A 23,098-nucleotide genomic window follows, 5' to 3' on the forward strand; every position below is an offset into this window, starting at 1 on the left:
GATGTTTAGGACCCAGGCTGTGCAGCTCCTCCCTTTCAGGTCTCTCCAGGGTTATTGCTTGGTGGGAGGTAGGTTCAGGGCTCGGTGGTATGAATGAAAGAGAGAGAGAGAGGAAATCTGGACTGAAAAGCTCAAACTAGAATAGCTCGCCTGTCTCCAGGCAACAGGCCTGACGCAACCGCTGAAAAAAAAAAAAAAGACCCTTAAATTTGAAAAAAAAAAAAAAAAAAAAAAACCACCAACCACAGCACACACGGATTTCTGAAGCGAGACAGAGAGGAGGATGAGACAGACTCCTGAAGGCACTGGTGACACCGCTCTGCAAACCCCAAGTTGGAGCCCCGAGGTGGAAGGAGGGAGCCAAGATGTCCGTGCGATCCTCCCTCTGAGCCCGGCCCCGGTAAGTTTGTTGCTCGTGTTGGCTTGGCCGTGGTGGGGGGACACAACCAGCCCGGGGACACCCCCTGCCCTCGGGACGGGGGCTGTGGGAGAGATGCCCGGGGCTGGAGGAGATGCCCTGGCTGTTTGAGCCCCATGGAAAGGGGCAGCAGCAGGGAGCAGGTCCCGGGGGGGCTATGGAGACCCCACCGTGAAGTTCAGTGCTGGGGTCTGTCACACTGGCAGTGATGTGGTGGGGCTGGGGGCTTGCACTGTCCCCCCATCCACCATCTCCTGCCTGCCGAGATTCCCTGGAGATGGCCAGTACGGCTGCTCCCCATTGACTGGGACAGGCTGGGATTCAGTCCTTCTTTCCGAGGAGATTCGTGGATTTTGCTCTCAGCTGGGGGTGGTGTGGGGCTACTCAGCCCCTCCAGGAGGATTTTTCTACACTGGATGAGGTGTAAGAGGGAAGAGCCTGGCCAGGTTTCGGGACGATCACCTGTTGCTCCCTCTGCCCCCTCCCTGGGATTTGCAGGAGCCCTGGGAAGGCTCGGAGGGTTGTGCAGTGCAGACATGGTGGGATGAGCGCGGTGGCCTCGCAGGGCGTAGCTACCTTGGATTTTTGAAGCAGGCACTGTGTGCTGAGCAGAGCAGGTTTCCACCTGCTCAGGTCTGGCCCTTGCAGCTCAGGTTTACACCGAAGGGGAGAAAAAAAAAAAGGCAACAAACCAGCCAGAACTTCTTCAGAACCCTTTCTAACAGCTCGGGGCTAATTGCTAAAATAATAGCAGCAGCCCACACCCCTCCCAACGCGAGCGTTTGTGCAAGCCCAGCCAAAATTCCCTGGTGTGGTGTTCACCCAGGCACCCACACCATCCCCATCCTACAGCCTGGACCCTCCCCGGTCCGTGCAGGCTGTCACCTCTCCCTCCCTACGGACACCCCTCCCTGTTTTCCTGTGATGCTCCCTGTGTTATTCCATACTGCTGCACCCTTAGAAGCTTTCCTGCATCAGGGTCCTCAGTGGAGGGGAGTGAAATGGATGAAAAGCAAGTTCCTTGCTTCCAGCCAGGACCTGTGTCCAGCTGATTCCTTTGGCTTTGTCTGCTCATCCCCTGTATCCGAGGAATTCCCCACTTTCCAGCGGGAGCAAGCCTGTTCTGGCTGCTGTGGGTTTCCTCTGTGCCAGCCATCATTTCAGCATACGGGAGCTGTTGCTGTTATTTGCATCTCAGGTCTCTTCTGCTTTCAAATGCCCATTACAGATCCCTCCCATCCTTCGTGGGAACATATACAACACAAAAATAAAGGAGAACGGGAGAAATCCAGCTTCTCCTGGGCTCTGAGCTTGCAACAGCCCATAGCCATTAGGTGTTTGCAAAATGTAGCAGAGACACTGCAGGAGAAAAAAAAATAAACAACAAACACAACAAAAAAACCCCCCAAAATAAAAATAAGCAGCCTCAGATTCTGCGGAGAGGGGAGGGGGGTCTGTTTGCAACCAGTTCATCTTAAATGCTATTAAATGCCCAACTCAGCATTGGGAGAAGACAGGTCTAAGGACAGAGATTGTCTGATCATGGCTCGGGAAGCTGCCAAGGCGGGTAATTGGATGGGACAGGGGGCATGTAAAGGGGATTAGGGGGTCGCCGGGGGGCTGACCCCGCTCCCCTGATCCCGTTACCTTGGAGCCTGGGGATCTCAGATGGGAACTGGCCCTGGGGCTTGTCCCTGTAGGGGGTGAACTCAGTGACAGGCAGATGAAGCTCAGCAAAGCCAAAAAAAGGTTGGTGTTTTTTTTTTTTTCACTGAAAACACACCCTTCCACGCTGCATTTAGGGAAAAAATAACTCCCTGTGCTGGTCTCCTGGGAAGAGAGCATTTCTCAGCCTGCCCTGGCTCGTTCCCAAGGAATCCCAGCCCTTTTCATTACCCTGGTCTCACGGGCACAGAGGTCCCCTCCTCTCCTCGCTGAAACGCGCGGCTGTGCTTGGGGTGGCAGAAGGGAAAATAAGGGAATAACTGGTTGTGCCAAGCCACAAGTCCTTTGGGGGCATCTCTGGGAATAGGTTAGGCATGCCACCTCCAAGATTAAATCCCAAAATCTGCAAGGAGCCTGGGGCAGTGCGTGGAGAAGAAACCTTTGCCCATAATCCGTGGCTCCCTTCGCCTCAACAGATTTCACCAGAAGATGACGAGGGTGGACGTGGTGACTTCACCAAAAGCCTGTAAACTTGCCTTTGATGTTCTGCTTAATCCCATTCCTCCTAAGAGGAATCATACATGGTTTGGGATGATGGGTTGAGAGCACTGACCCCGTCCAGCTTCCCAGTTTGCAAATACTTCCCACTCGCTGGAAGACTGGTTTGCTGGAATGCCAAATATTTCTTCATGCAGGATTTCCACAGAGCTCCTGCTGATTGAGGGGAGTTGAGCTGGTCTGAAAATGGAGCTGCAGGGGTCCATCTGAAGCAGGCAGCAATCTCAGTGCTGCTTCCTCGCAAGAAGCCTGCTGGATTTTGTGCAGGGGACACAGGAGGGATGGGATGTAGTCAGGCAGGAAGGTACAGATGTGTTTATTGAAACAGGTTCTGACTCTACCAGTGATGCTGGAAATAAGCCAAGGAGAAGTGCCTTAGGGCAGGGAGTGCAAACTGGTCCCCTCTAATCTTGGAGAATCACAGAATGGTTTGGATTGGAAGGGATTTTAGAGCTCACCTTGTTCCAACCCCCTGCCATGGGCAGGGACGCCTTCCACTATCCCAGGTTGCTCCAAACCCTATCCAACCTGGCTTTGGACACTTCCAGGGATGGGGCAGTCATCTCTGAGCTCTCGTTTCACTCCTCTTGTAAGGCTGATGGGTTTTCTGCAGCCTCTCCTGCTCTCCCCTTCTCGCTTCCTTACAGTGTCTAGAGGCCTTTCTGGAGGCCATTTGGGCAGAAGGATGTTCTGGGGCAAGTCCTCATTCTGCTTCAGATCATACATGAATGGAAAGCCCCTCTTTTTTCCTCTTTCCCCATATATCTGTGAATGCCACATCCATATCCAAAGGGCTGACGGAGCATCCAAACTATCTGGAAGGTCATCAGGGGGGTTGTTCCTGGCAGTAGGCAAACAGGAATATCCAGGTGTATCCAGGATCCCATTCAGATAGGTACTGTACCCTTATCTGAGCCCACTGGTCTGTGATCACCTTTCCATGATCATTGCATTCTGGATCAATCTGGGCACAGAATCTTGGTCTCCTCGCTGGGCCTTTGTCCTATATTAGACTGGAAGTCAGATCTATGTGTGTGTGAAGGGACACAGCCAACGTGGGCAGCCCAGCAAGGAGGTCTGAAGGCAGAGTCACCAGACAGTCCATACTTGTGTTGTCCAGCTTGGTCACACCAGTGCCATCATCTTGCCCATGGAGGAAGGGACAAGCTCACAACCCACATAAATGTGCCCAGCAGGTCTCCATGGGCACTGTGGCCAGTGGCACTCACTGAGGTCTTTGCCATGGCTCCTCCAGCCTTGCATGGGCAGAGCCCCTTCCGTCCTGTCCTGACCATCCTGAGCAGGCAGGGAGCATCTGATCCTGACAGCTCCAATTTCAACCCTGGAGTATGTCCCGTCTTCAGAACCAGACAGATCTTCATGCTGCTGGATTATCTGTGGGGAGGAAATCTGAAGGTCATTTTGGGACAGCTGAAAAAGGCATTTGGGAACCAGATCAGTTTCCTGCAGGAGCAGATTTCGGGTGCTACAGAAAGGGATTGGGTGGGCAAACACCGGATAATACATTCCAGGGATACCAACTCTCTTCTGAGCCTGTGGGATGGCCAGGGGAGCAACTTGCTCTCCATCTTTGTAGGACCCCTGTGCAGAGCAGCAGGATGGACCTGTGCTGCTGGGGGGCTGTGGCAGGGGGGGAATCCAGGTGAGGAAACTCTCAGCTGACCAAAGCTCACACACAGCACAGCAGCTCCTTTCCCGAGTGAGGTCATTCTAGCATGGAGAAAGGAATGATTGATGTGCAGCCTCCCTGAAAGGGAATCACCAGCTCCAGGGAGCTGCAGTGTTGACTGAGATGGTTCTGTCCTTCCCTCACCTGATTCCTGAGACCTCTGTGTCTCCCCTGCCCTGAGGATGCTCAAGAGCCTCCATCCACCACCCTGAGCAGCCAGAGTCCTCCCTTACTCCATTGCTATGGCAACCCCCTCTCCATTGCTATGGCATCCCCTCCTCTCTGCCCTGCTTCCAACCTGCTGCAGACATCCAGGGGGGTCAGAGACCTCCAGGGGAGTCAGCCATGCCCACCCCATCCCTGCCTTGTTGCTGTGCCAACAAGGAAAGCAAATACAGCTCCCCCTGCTTGGGGAATGCACACCAGGCACTGTCCCCCACCTCTTGCTCCAACTTGGTATTCCTTCATCCCACTGTTTCAGGCTCAGGGTCCTCTTCATCCACTGGGACCTGCAGAGTTCACTGGTGATGTTGGCAGGTAGGATTTACTCCAGGGGTTTCCTTTGTTGGATCAGGAAGTGTCTCCATGACCCACGTGTGCAAACCTTGAGAGCATATGCCTCCAAATGATCAGGGGAACTACATCCCAAACTCCATGGATCATAGAGGATGCCCCTGTCCCAATTGGAGTGCAAATATGGTCACCCAGATGAGGTCTGAAGACACCAGGAGTGAATTCTGTACATCTCTGGGAATCCTCAGAGCTTTTTTCATGAAGCCCAGCTACACAACCTGACTACTCAATGAGAGGGAAACTAAGGCATGAAGGGGCTGAAGTGCTTTTTGAAGGTCATTAACAGGCTGAACCATCACCTCTGCCCTGTTTGCCCCATGTCAGAAGTGTCACCCATGGGCTGTGTGGGAAAAAGGGCTTCTCTCAGCTGGGGCTTTGTCTGATATTCAGGCTTTTCTGTCTTCCTGGACACCAGATGAGCAGCATTACTTTAACACAGACTCCTGTAATCACTGCTGTTCCTCTGCAATAAAAAGTGGTGTTACATTAAGCTGCAGTCCACCAGGAATAGTGAAGAGAAAATAGTTTGGTTGATTGATTTATTCTGCTTTTCCCCCTCCTGTTTTCATCCTGAGTGTTTTTCCCTTCCTTTTTTCCTTTCTTCTCCTGGACCTCTTGGCTTCCCTGGCGTGTGACCTTCCGAAGCACCCTGTGCCCTCATTTCCAGCCCTGAATTTCACAGGCTGTGCCTGTGCCCAGGACACACCAACCAGTGCTGCTTCCTGAATGCCTGGTGTTCAAATCTGACCAGGGCACAGAGGACTGATGAGGAAGGTACAGACAATATAAAACTTCCAGTTTATCAGGCCTCTTATTTCTCAGTCCTGGACGTGGGTTTCTGTTGATCGCTTTGCATTACAGTTTGGGGTAGATCAGTTGACTTCTCCAATGGAAATCTATCCCAAGAAAGAAATTAAGGGATTTTTTTGTTGTCTCAGTGAGCTGATGTGTCCTGTGCTTTAGGTATGGCATGAACACCCTGTGGCAAGTGTGATAATGAGACAAACCAAGGGTTAATCACTTCAATTCCCTCACACAGGCCAGCCCAGGGGGAAACAGAGCCTGGAGCAGGAGACTGGGAGTATGTGGATTGGAGCCAAAGGCAGGCTCATTCCTGGGAATTCAGTAGCTCTCAGGCAGCAAAGGGTTTGTGTTACAGCCTCACACTGCAAGGCATTTTTCACACAATTACCACTTTCAGATCTCTTTTTCCACAGCAGGTCTTTGATCCAAGTCCAAGATATTGATGGGAAATTAGAGGTGGCTCCTTTCTGTCACTTCTGAGTTTGGACAGGCAGGGGAACACAGCTGCCTGTTTAGGGGGGGGGCCCTACAGAGTGAACGAGACGTTTCGTGTTACACCGGAGAGAAAGTGAAGGATGGGTTGAATCAATGCTGCTTTTAGAGTAGAAAACCCAAATTTCCTCCAAAGCTGCTGGGAGGTGTGGTGAAAGGGAGGGGGAGATGACAGCAGGGTGGTGACAAAGGGGATGCTCCAAGCTGCTGTCCTGTTTTCACGGTTCAATGATCTGAGTGTTAACTGAGCTGTACCCAGGGCTCCAACACCAAGGGCCTTTTCTGCCCTGAGGACTCCACACATGCTGAAAACACAGGACAAAAGAGTTTGTGGAGGCTCTGCTTTGCAGCTGTGGCATTCAGAAAACTCAGCTTTATTATAAAAATGTTGTGTTTGCTGGGGATTAACAAATCCAGTAGCCCAGTTGTGTGGAACAGCATCAGACTGTTGGGCTGCTGGTTTTGGCCATCCTTAGCAATCTCCACCTCAATGGACAGAATAAAAAACTCAGAAGTGAGATCTTTAAAGTCATTAAGGGTTTTCCTTTATTGATTTTGGTAGGATGGAGTGGGAGGCAAGGTAAATTCGTCTACATGCTCTCAGCCCTGCAGAGAAGCTGGTGCAAGACCTGCCTCTCCAACAAAGGCAGCTCACTGTTTTCCCCTCCTTACAATCTATTTTTCAATGGAAGAAGGAAAATCGTTACTGTTCCAGGCATGAGGGCTGTTGGCTTCAACCTGACAGAGTGTCTGTGTGTGCTCCTGCTCACCGTAAAACTCTCATTAGCATAAATAGGAGCAGGAATGAGACCACAACATGACTAATTCTCCACCCCCAGACTGTCTGTGCGTATATTATCAACTCCTCGTTCAGCTCGTGTGCCTCCACACAATTGTGGGATAAATCTTGCTCTCTGTTGGTGTTTTGTTTTTGTTTTTTTTTTTTTTTTAAATTGAATCTTCTAACTGAAAAGGTTGGAGAGGTGTAATTATGGTCTGGCTTTCAGAGTTACACATGTCATTGTGGCAATAGCAGTGGAAAGAATGGCTGAGTAACTCTAGAAAGCTGCCTATATCCTGGTTTTCCCGGGCATCTTACCAGGCAGGCAAAAAAGTATTTTGTTTTGTGTTTGAGGTGTAAAGGAGAGCTCTGGATCTATTCCTAGCTCAGCTTTGGATGAGCATACAACCTTGAGAAAGTCCCTTATCTGATCCTGCTGGCAAACAAAGGTGGAAGCTGCCTGAGCTCAACTCTTGCAGAGTTGTTAAGTCCTGTGTCCCTCCAGGTCCCTCCAAATAGACTGGCTTTGGGCACAGCTTCCCTGAGTCCATACATGAGGAGGAAAAGTGGAGAGGAAGCTCCTGGCTCCTCTGTGCTAGTCTTCCACTGGGGTGTTTTCAAGAGACCACTCCCAGTAGGCACATTGGACATGGCCAGTGATGGAAACCACAAGTCTCCATGAGCACAGGCACCCCACTTACTCCCACTCCTGGCTGGGATAATGCTCCTGATTGGAGCCTGCAGGTCAGGAGGGAGATGAATGCTATGGCTGCAGATTGGCATCTTTAACAAACCCAGACCTAAACATAAATCTGTAAAACTGAAGGTAGAAAAAAGAATAAGTCCCTTTTACCAGTTCTCCTTTTGACTAAAATTCTCAGGAGAGACATTTGGGTTCATAAAATCCTGGAATAGTTTGGGTTGGAAGGGACATTAGAGACCATCTCATTTCACACCCTTGCCATGGGCAGGGACACCTTTTGCTATCCCAGGTTGCTCCAAGCCCCATCCAACCTGGCCTGGAACACGTTCAGGGATGGGGCAGCCACAGCTTCTCTGGGCAACCTGTGCCTCGGTGCCTCACCACCCTCCCAGGGAAGAATTTCTTCCCAATATCTAATCTAAACTTCCACTCTTTCAGATTATCTTACTTTGCCTGGACCTGATTTGCCCAAGTGGGAAGATGTGGGTTTGCCAGCCAGAAAATCAGCAAAACCCTGTGCACAGACACCCCAACATCCACTGCTTTCTCCAGAGAGTGTTGGGTTGTGTGATACAGACCCAGAGGGGTCTGGGAATGTGCCCTGGCCCCCTTGGTAACCCTTTCATGGCCCCGTGAGTTAAGATTAGAGAAGTAGGTAACCAGAGCTTTACCAAAAGCCAGAGCCTGTCTGTTCCTGCCCCAAAAGCAGTCAGATAGCTGAGGTGAGGTAACGCTCCCCAGCAGCACCTTGGCACGGTGCCTCTCCCAAAACCCTCACTCCCTCTGCTACAGCAAGAGCTGCCTCTCTTTTCTCACTCCCTTTTCCTTCTCAAACTGGAAACCAATCCTCTGTTTTTCTTCCAGGTGTTTATCCAAGGTTGATGTGGTCCTTGAGCAGGAGGAGGAGCTGTGTTTGGCACCCTGTGACACCTGGTCAAACCTTGAGCGTTTCCCATCCCCACCCCTGATCCTTTCCAGCCCACCCATATGCCTTGTGACTCCCAGAGAGGATGTCTGTACCCAAAATCCAAATAGAGGAGGCGCTGGACAGCAAGGATGCTGGCCCTGGAGGTGTTCCTCCTCCTGATGACCACCTGAGGACCCTCAAGGCATTGACAGAGAAGCTGAGGCTGGAGACCAGGCGCCCTTCCTACTTGGAGTGGAAGGCGAAGCTGGAGGAGCAGGCATGGAAGAGCCCCCAGCCAGCAGGAGAGGGAGAGGAGGAGGGAACTGAGGCCAAAAAGACCACGGGGGAGACTGTCCCTTTGAGGAAGGTGCAGCTGCATCTCAATGGGAGCCCTGCCCAGGACAAGGGGACTCTTTCCTCAGGGAGAATAGGCGGCTTTGAGAGCATCGACGAAGCTTTGACGTGGCTCAGGAAGGAACTGGTAAGTGATTTCCTGTTCCCTGTTAGACAGGACACTTTTTCAAGAGGGGAGAAATATAAAAGAATGAGGAAGCTCTTTTTTCCTACCTGCCTTCAGCCCCAGGTGAAAAAGCAAAAATCAGTCATTGAATTTTCTGTGTCCGGCTCTTCCAGGTTCATCATCCATTGTCTTCTGCTTCATTAGAAGCACATTTTGGACATTCTCCCATCCCAGACTTGGCCCCTGTTTATATCTGGTACTTATGAACCAGTGGTTTCACAGAGAAAGACAAGACAAAAATACTTTGTCTTGTCCAGGAACCTGTGCTAGGAGGATTCACAGAGCCAGGACGTGGGGGCTGGAATTCATCTTTTATATGTCACGTTGCTCTCATGGTCTTTGGCACCAACTTGTCCTGGACCAACTAGTGCTGACTCAGGCAGTTCCCAACCCAGTCAGGAGTCAGCACAGCCTAGGAGTAATTCCCAGGAGGAAGCATGGAGGCACCAAGCCTGCTAGAGTTCAAGAAGCATCTGGACAATGCTCTCAGGCACACGATGTGATTTTGGGGTTGTCCTGTGCAGGGCCAGGAGCTGGACTCAATGATCCCTGTGGGTCCCCTCCAACTCAGGATATTCCATGATGCTATCATTTTCTGGAGGCCACTGGAGCTCAGTAAGATGGACAGGGCCCTATCAGAGCACCTGATTTTAGGCCTGGAGAAAGTTCCAATCCTCTTTGCGAGTGTAGGAACCACCAGACACCAAGAATACACTTCTCAGTGATCCTTCCCTTCTCCTCCCCAGCATGAAATATCTTTATTATTTGGCCCAAATTACTGGAAGTGACTCATGACACGTGGCTTTGTTTCTGTTGCCTGATTGGAATTTTGCCTGGGAGTCTCAGCAGGAATATTTGCAACAGGGGCTGGGACATTACTTGTGGTCAACACTTGTGAAAATGTTCACTTTGCTTTTGAAAAGCACTGAAAGTCTTTGAGAAAAACTCCTGACAACAATGAATAAGGAGTTTAAAAAATTTCTCTGCAACTTTTGCTTCAGGTTATATTTATTTGTCAACTTTCTGTTGCGTTCTCCCAGCTGGATTGATGTCTAGAGGGGTTATTTACAGAGGTGGTTCTGGATGTTGCAGTTTGGTGGTTGAGTTGTTTCTCAGGGTTGTGGCTTTCAGAAGGTGATTGATGTGCTTTCAGGACCCCAGGACTGTTAGGAAGAGCTTTGAGATGATCTCCTCCTGCTCTGGAGAACCTCAGCTCCAGAGACCTGAATCTGAGTCTGTGCTTGCATCCCTTGCATACCACCTTAAATGCACAGTGCACTTCATATAAACCCCAAATCTTATGATGCCTAAAAAGAGTAAGGAGCAGATTTTCCTTCTCAGAGCCCTGATTTTAAAAGATTTGGGTTTTTATTTCAATTTCTACCCATGTTGGAAGTATAAATTGTCTCAGAGCCTGATTCTACCCTTCAGTTGGAAGTATAAATTGTCTCAGAGCCTGATTCTACCCTTCAGACTGGGGTGTGGTATCTAAACCACCATCTGTCAAAAACTGAAAGTTTAAATTAAAGAAAAAAAAAGGACAAAGCAAACCCTAATTGTTCCTCACTTTCCATTTTCTTACCATTTAATTATACTGGTCTTTGCTGGATCTGGACATGACTCATGTCATTTAGAACAATTTCCCCAAAAGAGAGAGCAGGGATTTGCCTGACCACACACTGGAATAGCTGTGTTGGAGGCACTGTTGTGGGTAAGAGCTGCCAGCCAGCAGTGAAAGCACAACCAGGCCATCACATCCCAGGGTGCTGGAATGAAAAGATGAATTTCACATTACATTTCAAGGGTGAAATCCAGCTTATTTTCGAATAAAAGAACAAGCTTCCGCACATCCCAACACAGACAGGATTTTTCTTCATTTATTCCCATGTTGTGATAGTAAAATAATCAGGAAGGTTTCATAGCAGGAACCCAACCATGTCCTGGGCTCATCCCACGGTGTGGGCAGCAGGGGAGGGGGGGATTCTGCCCCGCTGCCCCCTCAGGTGACATCCCACCTGAAGAGCTGCCTCCAGCCCTGGGGAACAACAGCACAGGAAGGACATGGAGCTGTTGGAGCAAGTTCAGAGGAGGCACAAAGATGATCAAAGGGATGGAGCAGCTCAGCTATGAGGAAAGCCTGGGAGAGATGGGATTGTTCGGCCTGGAGAAGAGAAGAATTCGAGGCAACCTAAATGCAGCTTTCCAGTACTGGAAGGGAGCCCACAAGAAAGATGGAGAGAGGCTATTTCTGAAGGTCTGGAGTGACAGGACGAGGCGGAATGGCTTCAAACTGAGAGAGAGTAGTTAAATTGGATATTGGATAGAAATTCTTGACTCTGAGGATGGTGAGGCCCTGGCACAGGTTGCCCAGAGAAGCTGTGGCTGCCCCACCCCTGGAAGTGTTCAAGGACAGGTTGGACAGGCCTTGGAGCAACCTGGGATAGTGAAAGGTGTCCCTGCACATGGCAGGACGTTGGAATGAGATGATCTTTAATGTCCCTTCCAACCCAAACCATTCCATGATTCTATGATTCTGTGGCATAGTTATCTCTATGTTTACACGTTTCTCTAAGTCAGAAGCCAAGACCACACAGTCCCTCTGCTTGGGGCTGCCAGGAAGGTCACCAGCACCCCACACCTTGGGTAAGGTCACCCTGAGGGGGCAATTAATCCTTCTGGTGTGATTTAACACATGAGAACATAGTCTTGGGGGCACCACACAACCCAGCCTTGCTTCAAGCAAATGTTGAGTATCCCGGGCATCTTTCTGAAGATGATCCAGAAATGACCCAGTGGTCATATTTGAGGTGAAATTTGCCTCTGCCTCAGGATGAATTCTCCCCCACTCTACACAGTCCTTCGTGAGAAATCAATTTAAGGTCTGTAGGATTCATCCACCCAATGAAAGGGCAAAAGCTGGTAAATGTGGACATTCTTCCTACCCTAGAAGGAAGTGCAGCAGCCCATGGCCTTACTGAAGGAAATGCAACGATGGAGGGTGTGCAGCCCCATCACCCACAACCCTCAGCACAACTACAGCATGTTCAGGCTGGGTTATTTCAGCAGCATTGCCCCAGCATAGTTTTGGCATGTGCCAGGGAGCATCCTGCCAAGCAGTTTGAGCTTCAGGAGTCTGCACATGCTGGGGACTGTTCCCAACAGGCAATTGGTATGGGACAACCCAGTTTTGGATTTAACTCCATCCCAGTCAAAAGCAGTAGAGGCAGGAAAGTGATTTTAATATGTATACTAAAATGATAGATATGTATACCCAAACTTGCCCTTGGCCATTGTTCTACAGAAAGGGCCATGACATGGGTGAGTTGCCTGCTGAATTGATAGACCAGGAGTCCCCAGCTTTAAAATTAGTACTGTCTGTTAAATCTGAAGCACCAGAATCACAGAATCATTAAGGTTGGAAAAGCCCTCTGAGACCATTGAGTCCAACCATCCCCCAGCACTGCCAAGGCCACCATTAACCCATGTCCCCAGGTGCCACGTCCACACAGCTTTTAAATCCCTCCAGGGATGGGGACTCCACCTCTGCCCTGGGCAGCTGTGCCAGGGCTGGACAACTCTTCTGGTGAAGAAATTTTTCCTAATACCCAGTGTAAACCTCCCCTGGCACAGCTTGAGGCCATTTCCTTATGCCCAATCTGTTGTTATTCCCGATCCACACAAAAGGCATCATCTAACACTGGAAGAGGAATTTGCCTCTGTGTTTCTAGAGTCTGCTCTGGTTTGGCTTCAGCCAGGTTTAGGCATTCAAAAGTGAAGCAAAGGACAAACCCAAGGTCTTACTGTCCACCTGCTTTTCCTGGTGTTTCACCTCACATGGCCTGTCCCAGACCCTGATCCTGCACGTCAGGCCCTGGCCCAGGTTTGTAGGACTGACATATGCCCACAGAGCCCCATCCAGCCACGTCAGCTGGGACCTGCTGAGAATCCTTCTCGGGGAAGCTGATTTATCCAGACATGCAAACTGCTCTTGTTGTTGTGCTGAGAGGCTCTGTCGAGGTGCAGGAGCAAATTGCAGCTCTCAGAGCATGCTGAACAGCCCCAGGGCTGCAGCACTTCCCTCCCCAGCTCCTCCTGCCTCTTTTTTTGCCCTTGTGTTTGCCTTTGGCCTGTCAAGTGTGGCTGTTCTTCATCAGTATTGAGAGCAAAGCCATTACTAGCAGGGGAATGGTGACAGACTCGAGGACCTGAGGGGTCAGACTGTACTTTCCTCTTTGAAATTTGTCAGGTTTTGCAAGTTGTAAAATCAAGCACTCAAAATCCTTTCCCTCTTAAATATGGCTAAAGAACAAACCTGTGAACAGCAACATCTTAGAACACTTCTAACTTTGTCCCAGTAGGAAAATGAGTTTCCTGTCTCAAATTCACCAGTTTGGCACAGAAATCTGAGGTGTGTGTGACAGAACGCTGGAAAGACTCAAAAAGGGACACGAATATCTGATGCTCTTGGTGGAAAATCAGTTGACTAATTATTATTAAATCAGTGCTGGCCTTAAGCTGAAGGAGGGCGAGGTCAGATGGGATATTGGAAAGGAATTCTTGGCTATGAGGGTGGGGAGGCCCTGGCACAGGTTGCCCAGAGAAGCTGTGGCTGCCCCATCCCTGGAAGTGTTCCAGGCCAGGTTGGATGGGGCTTGGAGCAACCTGGGATAGCAAAAGGTGTCCCTGCCCATGGCAGGACGTTGGAATGAGATGGTCTTTAAGGTCCCTTCCAACCCAAACCCTTCTATGATTCTGTGATCTCTACTGTTAAATTGCTAAAACCAGGGAAGAGTTTGGGAGTTATCCTGGAACAGGACCATCCCCAAGGGGCCAGCTTGGGCCCAGCCACCCTGTTTGGGAGGGAGGCTGAGTTTTGTGGAGTGGCTGTGATTTATGTGCACAGCAGAGATGTAACCAGCTCTGAGAAGTCACGTGAAATTCTCCTGTGTAAGCCTACATGTAACCCCACTGAGATGTCCCTCTCAGATGCTGAACTTCCAGGTTTTTCCCCTGGCACTGGGGAAATTCCCAGCACTGAATGCATTTTAACACCCCTTAATTTAACAAAATCCAGAGGTAATTAACTCCCTCAGGAAAGGTATTATGAAGATTAATTCTGAGGGAGCCAACACAGAGTAAACAACACTGAAGAAGAGTGAGATTTGGGACACATGACGGGCTCTGCGTGTGCCAGCTGGCAAAGGTCTCCTGGGCTTTGAGGGTGTGTGACTCCCAGGCACTGCAGAAGGAGCTGGGATACCTCACTTGGGGCTGTGGGTTGCACCACAAGGGCGTGAGCATCTGAAATTAGCCATGACAGGGTTGCATCTGAGCACCTTTGAAGAAGCCTCAAACCAAAACACAGGCAATCTGGACTTCTCAGAAGTGCTTGGCAAGGGTCTAATAACTGGCCTGTGCTTCTCTGTGCTTGAATCCAAGAGGCTGCTCCCAGGAAAGGACCAGTTCAGATTTCAGTTTCTTTTGATCCTTTGGAAATTAAAAGGGCTGGACCCATGGGAGCAGCTGCTTCTCCACAGACCATCACCCTGAGCTTCATGGACCACAGGCTGGGGCTGGATCCAGAGAGCTCTTCTCTTTTGGGAAGAGGTCCCAAGGAGCTCCACATGTCAATGCCACGAGGTGCTTGCTGCTGAAACATCCCCCCATAGCAACGCAGGGAGAAAATGAACTGCTGGAAATGGGAAGATTATTGGTCTTCCTTTCTGTACCCATAGGAGTAAGGCAAAATTGAAGGCAACTCCTCGTAGCTATTTGGGCTGGAAAACAGGCAAGGATGCATACAAAGCTTTCTCTCCCTCCCCCATATTAAACAGCCCTGGGAGGCTCTGAGGCTCAATCCAAACAGAAAACCCTTCCTGGGTTCATAACATCCTGTGGTCCAGCTTTGCATTTCAGCCTGGCAGTTGTTTCTGTGCCAGGAAGGACCTGAGTTTGTTTCCCTCTCCCACCTGGGGAAGTTCAAACCAGCATCCTGTCCATCCCACCAGCAGCTGGAGCTGGGTCTGCAGAAAGAGGCACATTTTGTTAAGAAACTGTTTTTTTATGAGCAAGACAAACCTAACCCTGTTCCTACCCTTGGCATGAGAGACTGGAAGGAAGCAAAATGTCTGGCTTCTGCTGGATGCTCCCCATGGGTTTCTGCAGGACACTGTGCAGAGTGTGTGGGGTCATGTAGTCCCACGTGGATGAACTGGTGTGTTGAGTCACTGTGTGGTGACTGGCCCTGTGGCTGAACTGTGTAAACCAAAACCCCATGGTTTCCCGTGATGTGACCCCTGTAATTCCATTATTCATTTCCAGGAAGCTTTGTGGAGCTCTGCTGACCTGACACTGCTCCTTTTAAAGAGGCATCATTCATAATCTCTGGCGATTGTTTGGTCCTCAGCATGGGATGGATGGAATGATTTTAGTGTTTGTGCAGAGTCTCTGGGAAAGGGAAGAAGAATGAGGATTTCTGGGTTCTGGATGAAATTCTGCTGATATCCTGGGTGGGTTTGAACAAAGCAGGACTTAATAGGACAACTCCATGAATGCAGGACAGGATATTTGCATCTCAAGCCAAGCCCCAGTGATAAGTGAGAAGAGAGAAACCACATCCTGCAGAGTAGCCCACTTTTTGTGCTCTACCCTCTTCCCAGTTGTCACCCCATGGACCTGCCTCCACAGAACCTGTCACAGTGTAAGGAACTTCCAAGCCCTTGGGAAGACAAGACAGGCTCCCAAGAAGCACAAGTTATTCTTTCATAGAGTCACGGAATCGTTCAGGTTGGAAAAGCCCTCTAAGACCATCAAGTCCAACGTTCCTCAAGCACTGCCAAGCCCACCATTAAACCATGTCCCCAAGTGCCACATCCACATGTCTTTAGTCAAACACTGCCAGGTTTTGTTCCTGATCCTTATTTTCTGGAAGGCTTTGTCTTCCAGCTTACATGAAATCAAGGCAACTTCTTCAGGAGACAGGGAAAGCAAGAACTGGACAGAAAGTGTAAAGCTGGTTTGCAAGGGAAAACAGCAACTCCAGCTCTCACCCCTCTCCACAATGGCCTCAACAATTCTCTTTTAAACCTTTTTTTTTTTTTTTTGGCAGTAGTGGCTTTTTTAATTCCACATTCTTCAAAACATTCAATGAAAGCATTTGTTGACATTTCTTACGTAACTTAATAAACCAACAAGAAAGAGTGACCCGGGGTCAGTTCAATAACACTCATGATCGCTTTCCTGATAAAACCTCAAGTCACAGCATTTGTTGTGAGACAGGGAAAAATATCAACAAAATTATTCTTTCTTTCATTGTAAGCCAGGTGGGAGGAGAAAAACCTGCTGAGTAGCACTGCTCTGCTGGGGACACAGGCTACGAGGTCTGCGAGGAAATAGTGGGGTTTTTTGAAGAAGGTGAATGGCCACAACCCTGCCAATAATTTCAGAGAGATTTGCTGAGAGAGAGAGAGGGACTCACTCAGAGACTGGTAGAAAGGTGACTTCAATCAGCTGGAGTCCAGTTACTGGTTGGGAGCATCAGGCAAGGTCCTCCAGGATGTCCCTGTAGTGTCAGATAGAGAATCATAGAACGGTTTGGGTTTGAAGGGATTTACATTATGTACTGGGAAGTAATTCATCCCTGTGAGGGTGGTGAGGCCCTGGCACAGGTTGCCCAGAGAAGCTGTGGCTGCCCAATCCCTGGAAGACTTCCAGGCCAGGTTGGATGGGGCTTGGAGCAACCTGGGATAGTGAAAGGTGTCCCTGCCCCTGGCAGGAGGGTGGAATGAGATGATCTTTAAGCTCCTTTCCAACCCAAACCATTCTACAACTGCCTGGAGGAGGAGGGATTATGACACAAGCTAAAGCAACCCTGTGGCTACTTTGATTCCCACCCTTCTTGCAGTAACCCAGGCACGGAAAAGTCTCACATAGAAATATCAGGGCCACCTGTGGAGACTCTTGAGGGGAATTTTCCCTCCTCCCTTCACTTCTCCATCTTCATGCATAAGCCACCAGACCCAGAATAATTTATTCCCTACCCTTAGAGCTACATCTGTACCCATAAATTAAACAGCTCATTTTTAGGTCTGGAGGCAAACTGGGATGTTCTGGTCACATCCATACTGTTAGAATCCAGAAAAGGGGAATGCATCCCAAATCATAGAAACACAGAATCATAGAATCATAAAATGGGCAGGGACACCTTCCACTAGCCCAGGTTGCTCCAAGCTCCATCCAACCTGGCCTGGAACACTTCCAGGGATGGGGCAGCCACAGCTTCTCTGGGCAACCTCTCCCAATGCCTCACCACCTTTACAGGGAAGAACTTCATCCTAAATGCCTGATAAGGATGAATCCTACCAAAGAGTGAGGTAAAGGATGGATTTGGGGTCAGGGCAGCTCCACGGTGCAGCTGCAAGTGAGCTCATGGCATCGCCTCCTGCACTGAGAAATCAGTGAGGAAAGGATTTACCCAGGGAGATACTGGGAGGTAAAAAACCCCAAACAAAACAAAATCAAGGGTCTTGTTGCCAAGGAGATCCTTCCAGTGCCAGTTTGTATCCTGTGGTGGAGGCAACACCAGGGAAAGAGGCAGAACGTTACACTGGGGCAAATGTAGGGCTGTTTTTCCAGTTTTGTTTCCTCCTCTTTCCCAGGAGTCACACAGATTTAAGCCACGAGGTTTGCTCAGAGCTATTCAGTTTCTCTCCCATCACCTTCTTTTCTTTGCAACTTTTGTGGTTTGTTGCTTTTCTGTGAGGAGGGAAGCGGGGTGAGAAGTGGGGATTGTCTTCTCATTATCTCTGTTCCAGCTCTGCCTGCTTCTGCTCCCCAGACAAAGGCTGATGCTTGCACCAAGTGTTCACCTCCTTCCTTCACCACCACAGCATCCTGTGGCAACAAATCTTCTGCTTAATTATAAGTTGTTTTGTTTTGTTTGGTTGTTTTTTTTAATAAAAAACCTCTTTCATCAATTCTGAATCTTCCACCTTGCAGAGTTAGGTACCAGGGGAGAAAAATGTCTCCAAAACACTCAGATCATTAGCCCAGGGGTAGTTGTTCTCTCTCCTGTGGGAAACCATGGGGGTCCTGTCCTGAGAGACACTTCAGATCTCCAAGATAAGATAAGCCATGGGGGGTGTGGTGGCCCCTGTTCCTGACTGTGGTGAACCAGCTCTGATTTATGCAGGCCAGAAACTCAGGCTGAGTATTTGGGGATCAGTTCTTTGGTATTCTTTTAATTGGTCCTTTCCACTTCTAATTGCTCCCTCTCACTGTGGCTGCTGCCTTATGAGCAAAATTAATTTGGGCTTTGTTTGATGTTGAGATGGAGGCTCTGAAGCCTGAGCTGAGGGATAACCAAGCCAACAGCCTTGGCATGGCTTTAATTCCAGTTTCACAGAGTCACAGAATGTGCTGATTGGAAGGGACCCACAAGGATCATCCAGTCCAATCCTTAGCCCTACACAGGACCATCCCCAAGAGTCACATCATGTGTCCCAGTGTATCATTCAAACACTTCTTTAGTTCTGGCAGCCTTGGTGCCGTGACCACTGCCCTGGGGAGCCTGTTCAGTGCCCAACCACTTTTTGGGGGAAGGGCTTTTTCCTAATATCCAACCTAACCCTCCCCTGACCCAACTTCAGGCCATTCCCTGGAGTCCATTCCCTGGTCACACAGAGCAGAGCTCAGCGCCTGCCCCTCCTCTTCCCCTCCCAAGGAAGTTGTAACTGCAGTGAGGTCTCCCCTCAGTCTCCTCTTCTCCAGCTGAACACAAGTACCCTGAGCTGCTCCTCACACAGTTTCCCCTCAAGGCCCTTCAACATCTTTGTTGCACTCCTTTGGACACTCTAAGAGCTTAATATCTTATATTCTGGTGCCTTTGAAAACCTGAGCAGGCAGACACTTCCTTGATTGTCAAAAATTTGGGGTTTTGACTGGGATGCATTGCTGGCTTGGAAGATCCTCGTCTCCCTCCCAGCTCCAGCATCTAGACAAGTCCCATTTCCAGTGATTCCATGCAGCCTCTGACAGGGACAGCAGCACAATGTGCAGTTTTGCTGTTCCCTTTCCAACCCCCTCTTCCCTCCCCACCCTCCATCTTGTGTTCCAGGCAGAGATGCGCCTGCAGGACCAGCAGCTGGCCAGGCAGCTCATGAGGCTCCGTGGAGACATCAACAAGCTGAAGATCGAGCAGACGTGTCACCTGCACCAGCGGATGCTCAACGACGCCACCTTCGAGCTGGAGGAGCGGGACGAGCTTGCTGACCTCTTCTGTGACTTCCCCCTCGTCAGCTCCTTCAGCCTCTCCACGCCCCTCAAGCTCATCGGGGTCACCAAGATGAACATCAACTCCCGCCGGTTCTCGCTGTGTTGAAGTGTGTGTGGGGAGGGGAGAAGATGAGGGAGAAAGAGAGGGGACAGGGCTCTTTCTGGGAAAAAAAAAGGCCAAAGAGGAGTAGAAGGAACAGGGGCGAACAGGGAATCCACAGCTGGTCTTGGAGGCAGGGTAGAGCAGCAGACCTGGGCACTGAGCCGCTCGTTGAGGAGACAGGACCTGCATGGGAGAAGCCTGGAGAGCATCTGAGCCCAAGACGTGCACTTAGCCTGCTCCTTGGCAAAGTCCCTTCTCCTTCTCTTCCCCACACAGTAACTAAGACACAGCTCAGTGTGGTTGGTGTTACCCAAAAATTAAAGGAGGGGTCAAAGATCAGCCACAGAGCCAAATCCCTTTTCTCTTCCCCTGTACCTCCTCCCAGGCTGGATCTGTCTCTTCAGCAAATGTCCTCCATGGATGTCTTCTTGGGCATCAACCCTCAGCTTCTGCTGGCCCAAGCACAGGGTCCATGGGGCTATTTCAGGTGGGAAGCTGATTTCCAGTGGAGAGGAGCCCTCCCATCAGGAGGTCTGTGGGTTAAACAATGTGCAGCCCCAAGAAGTGGTGAAAAGTGGGTCTGTTGACTTGCTCCATTGACTCCAGGGTATTTTGGACTCAATTTTGCTGTACTATAGATTATGGACTGATCATGGACACATTTATATAGACTCCAGCTGTCCAGAAGTCTCCTGTGTGCCCTGGAAGTCATACTCAGAGCAGAACAGGTTTCTGATCCTGTTGTCAGCAGTGTCCACAAGACACTATGTGGCTGTCCCCACAAGCAGCAACACAAAGGGATGCACCCAAGACATCTCCTCTCAGAGAAATCACCCGAGTCTGAAATTCCCCCAACAGCAGCACCAGCAAATCCTGGATCCTCCGTAGCAACACACAGCCATCAGAGAAAGGAACTTCAAGAGAAGAAAAGGGACTTTTTTTTTGGGTAATGAACTCAAAATGTGACTATAAAATTGAGGGGAGAAATATTACTGCTCTGAGCTTTGGGCCTGCAGCAAACCCATGGGGTTCCCTCCCTGCTTAGCAGGGTGTAAGATGGAAGCTGTATTTTCTTGCCTTTCAGTGCACACAGCTGCACACCTGCCTGTATGTGGAACAGAGGGAAGAGACCTGTGATGCTGCCCAGCAAGGGCAGGGACTCAAGAAGTCTTGCTGTGGCAATCTTGGGACACCTGGCACCCAAGACAGTGTGTTTAGACCAAGTGTGGGTGCCTTTAGGAGTTGGCACCGCTCCTGTCAGAGCGGTACAATCTCTCAACCCTCTCATGGTGTCCCTGCCCATGGCAGGGTGTTGGAACCAGATGATCTTTAAGGTCCCTTCCAACCCAGACCATTCTGTTCATCGCTCCAGCCCAGCTCTGCTCCCTGGGCAGGGAGCTCTTGGCTGAGCAAACCTGACTGTGCCCACCCAGCAGCAGCCTGAGGCCTGGGGAGGAGCGGGAGGTGTAATCCCAGCTGAGCTGGAAGCTGTGTTGATGTGCCTGTACCTGGCTGTCTGTAAGCTGTGTGTGTGTGTAAGTTGTTGTATGTGTGCATGTGAGCCCACAGGACGCCTCCCTCAGGAGGCTGAGGGGTGGGCTCATGCCTTTGTCCCAAAATGTGGCGTGAACCAGAATCCAATGAGGCTCCGACGTGCCTGGAAAGATACAACGAGGCTTGAAGGCTTGGGGTTCAACAGGGAGTTCAGGGCAATGCAGAGAAGGCAAATAATTCATGTGCCTCCACGGGTCTCCATGGGACGGATAAATTAACACCACGAAGGGGTTCATATCCATGTGGGGCTGGGGGCTCTGGAGCTGAATCCAGTCCTTTATCCCCCATAATACACAACCCCTCAATGATGCCTCTCCATCCGCTTCAAAGCTCATTGAGTATCTTTTCTTTCTGCTAAGGAAGGAGGAATTTTAGGCACTGGAGCTTTGTCTACAGCAGTCAGTCCATCAGCATCATGCCTGGGTGTTGAACCTCATGCTGCCCAGGCAGTGAAGGTTTGTTTGTGTTCTTGGCCTCTGGACAAGACAACCAGCCACAGTGCCATTTAGTTTACTAGTAAAGAAATAGCCTTATTTCCCCATGGACATCTTGGAAAAAATGAAAACAAACCACCTCATCAAAATTCTTCTTTGTTTACTTTTTTAATAAAAATAAATCCATTTGTGTCCCACATGTTGATTTTCAGAGGCATTTTCAGTCAAAATATAGTAATGATGGGTTTTTAGTGAAAATAATGCCTTGGAAGAGGGGGATTGGTTCTCTCTAGGGTCGAATAGGGTCAAATAGAGTTGATACAGGGTGGACCTGCCTTTGGGCTCTTGTCTGGTGGCCCAATGCAGGAGTTAATACAAGCACAGTCTGAGGAGGTCATTACACGTGGCATTAGAAATATCAGATGTCTGAGTTCCAGACATGTATTTTCTGCATTGAGGGGGATGGGGGATGGTTATAACTGCCAGCTGTTTGTTGAAATGCACAATTTTTTAATTATAAAACTCTGTCTGTATTGATTTCTGCCTCTGGTCTCTCACTGTGTTCTGTATCTCCAGCTCCAGCCTGGTGTGTTCAAGGATTACAGGTGTGGAAGGTTTCCAAGCAGCTTTTTGTATCCACACACGGCTCCATCAGCATTTGCTCCACTTTGCAAATGGAGGAGGTGGGAGGAAGTAAAGGTGGGAGCACTTATGGCATATTTGGACAAAAATGTACATGAAAAAAAGCCAAAAAAAAAAAAAAATCTCATTCTTTTACGTTTTGTGTTATTCAGCCACTGAGTGAAAAGTGGGTCCAGTCACTTAAAAAATATATCAGGTTAGGGAGGAAAAATAAATAGAAATATGTCTGATTTTTCCTGAACTTTGTTTAAAAAAAAAAAGTCATCCACATGCGGGGCCAGCCTTAAGAAACATGAGTACAGGTCACTGCTCCCACCACAGAATTCCCAGAAAGGAGCCTCCATGTCTCAGCTGTCTGCAATGAGATGATTCATCCCCTCGAGTTCTGGTTCCTCTCCTTGTACAAGTGGCTCAGAGCCACATTCCCTTTCCTGAATGACCTATAATGCCTGTAGAGAAAGGCTGGTGGAAATCAGTGTTGATAATTCTGGGGTACATCCTGAAAATGCCCTTCAATGTTACCAATATGTGGACCAAAAAATCAAAGCTGTGGTACCTCCATCTGGAGCACCACTGGTTGCTGCTCCATCAGTTTGAAGCAGGACTCTTCTGGACATCGATTCAAGGGTTGTCCACAGCCACCCAGCAGGGAGACCCATTCCTTGCTGAAAACAAAGAGCAGGTTTGAGACCAGTCCGTGGGAATAATTACCTGCATTTTTATTTTAGATGGCCAGACTGGAAAACCATGGATTTCTCCAGGCTAAGTAGAAGATAAAATTCCAGATTATCTTTTTCGTGCCCCAAAAAGCTCAATCCAAATTTTAGGTGGGGGAAGTCAGTCCAGCATTTTAATTGGATACATTTTGCTTTTACTCAAAACTTAAATACTTCACTTAAAATTCTTTACTTAGGAGGAAATTCTTCCCTGTGAGGGTGAGGATGCCCTGGTACAGGTTGCCCAGAGAAGCTGTGGCTGCCCC

At 49.4% G+C, this 23,098-nt stretch overlaps 1 protein-coding gene across 1 annotated transcript; it reads left to right on the forward strand.

Moving 5' to 3' along the window:
• The first annotated feature begins 218 nt into the window (after positions 1 to 218).
• Positions 219 to 22,011, forward strand: FAM167A (family with sequence similarity 167 member A). Its single transcript, XM_027742240.2, has 3 exons — positions 219 to 400; positions 8,549 to 9,072; positions 19,226 to 22,011. Exons 2-3 carry the CDS (start codon positions 8,695 to 8,697, stop codon positions 19,487 to 19,489), a joined length of 642 nt encoding a protein of 213 aa, XP_027598041.1. The 5' UTR covers positions 219 to 400; positions 8,549 to 8,694; the 3' UTR covers positions 19,490 to 22,011.
• The last annotated feature ends 1,087 nt before the right edge of the window (positions 22,012 to 23,098 follow it).

This window comes from Pipra filicauda, unplaced genomic scaffold (assembly GCF_003945595.2).
Source record: "Pipra filicauda isolate LSUMZ 115617 unplaced genomic scaffold, ASM394559v2 scaffold24_size8852520_pilon, whole genome shotgun sequence".
In the NCBI taxonomy this organism is placed as follows: domain Eukaryota; kingdom Metazoa; phylum Chordata; class Aves; order Passeriformes; family Pipridae; genus Pipra; species Pipra filicauda.

Bases quoted from the DNA above. Each gene is read 5' to 3' on its own strand.
- FAM167A (XM_027742240.2), top strand. From the start codon at position 8,695: ATGTCTGTACCCAAAATCCAAATAGAGGAGGCGCTGGACAGCAAGGAT. The intron at 9,073-19,225 runs GTAAGTGATTTC...CTTGTGTTCCAG, and splicing joins CGTGGCTCAGGAAGGAACTG to GCAGAGATGCGCCTGCAGGA.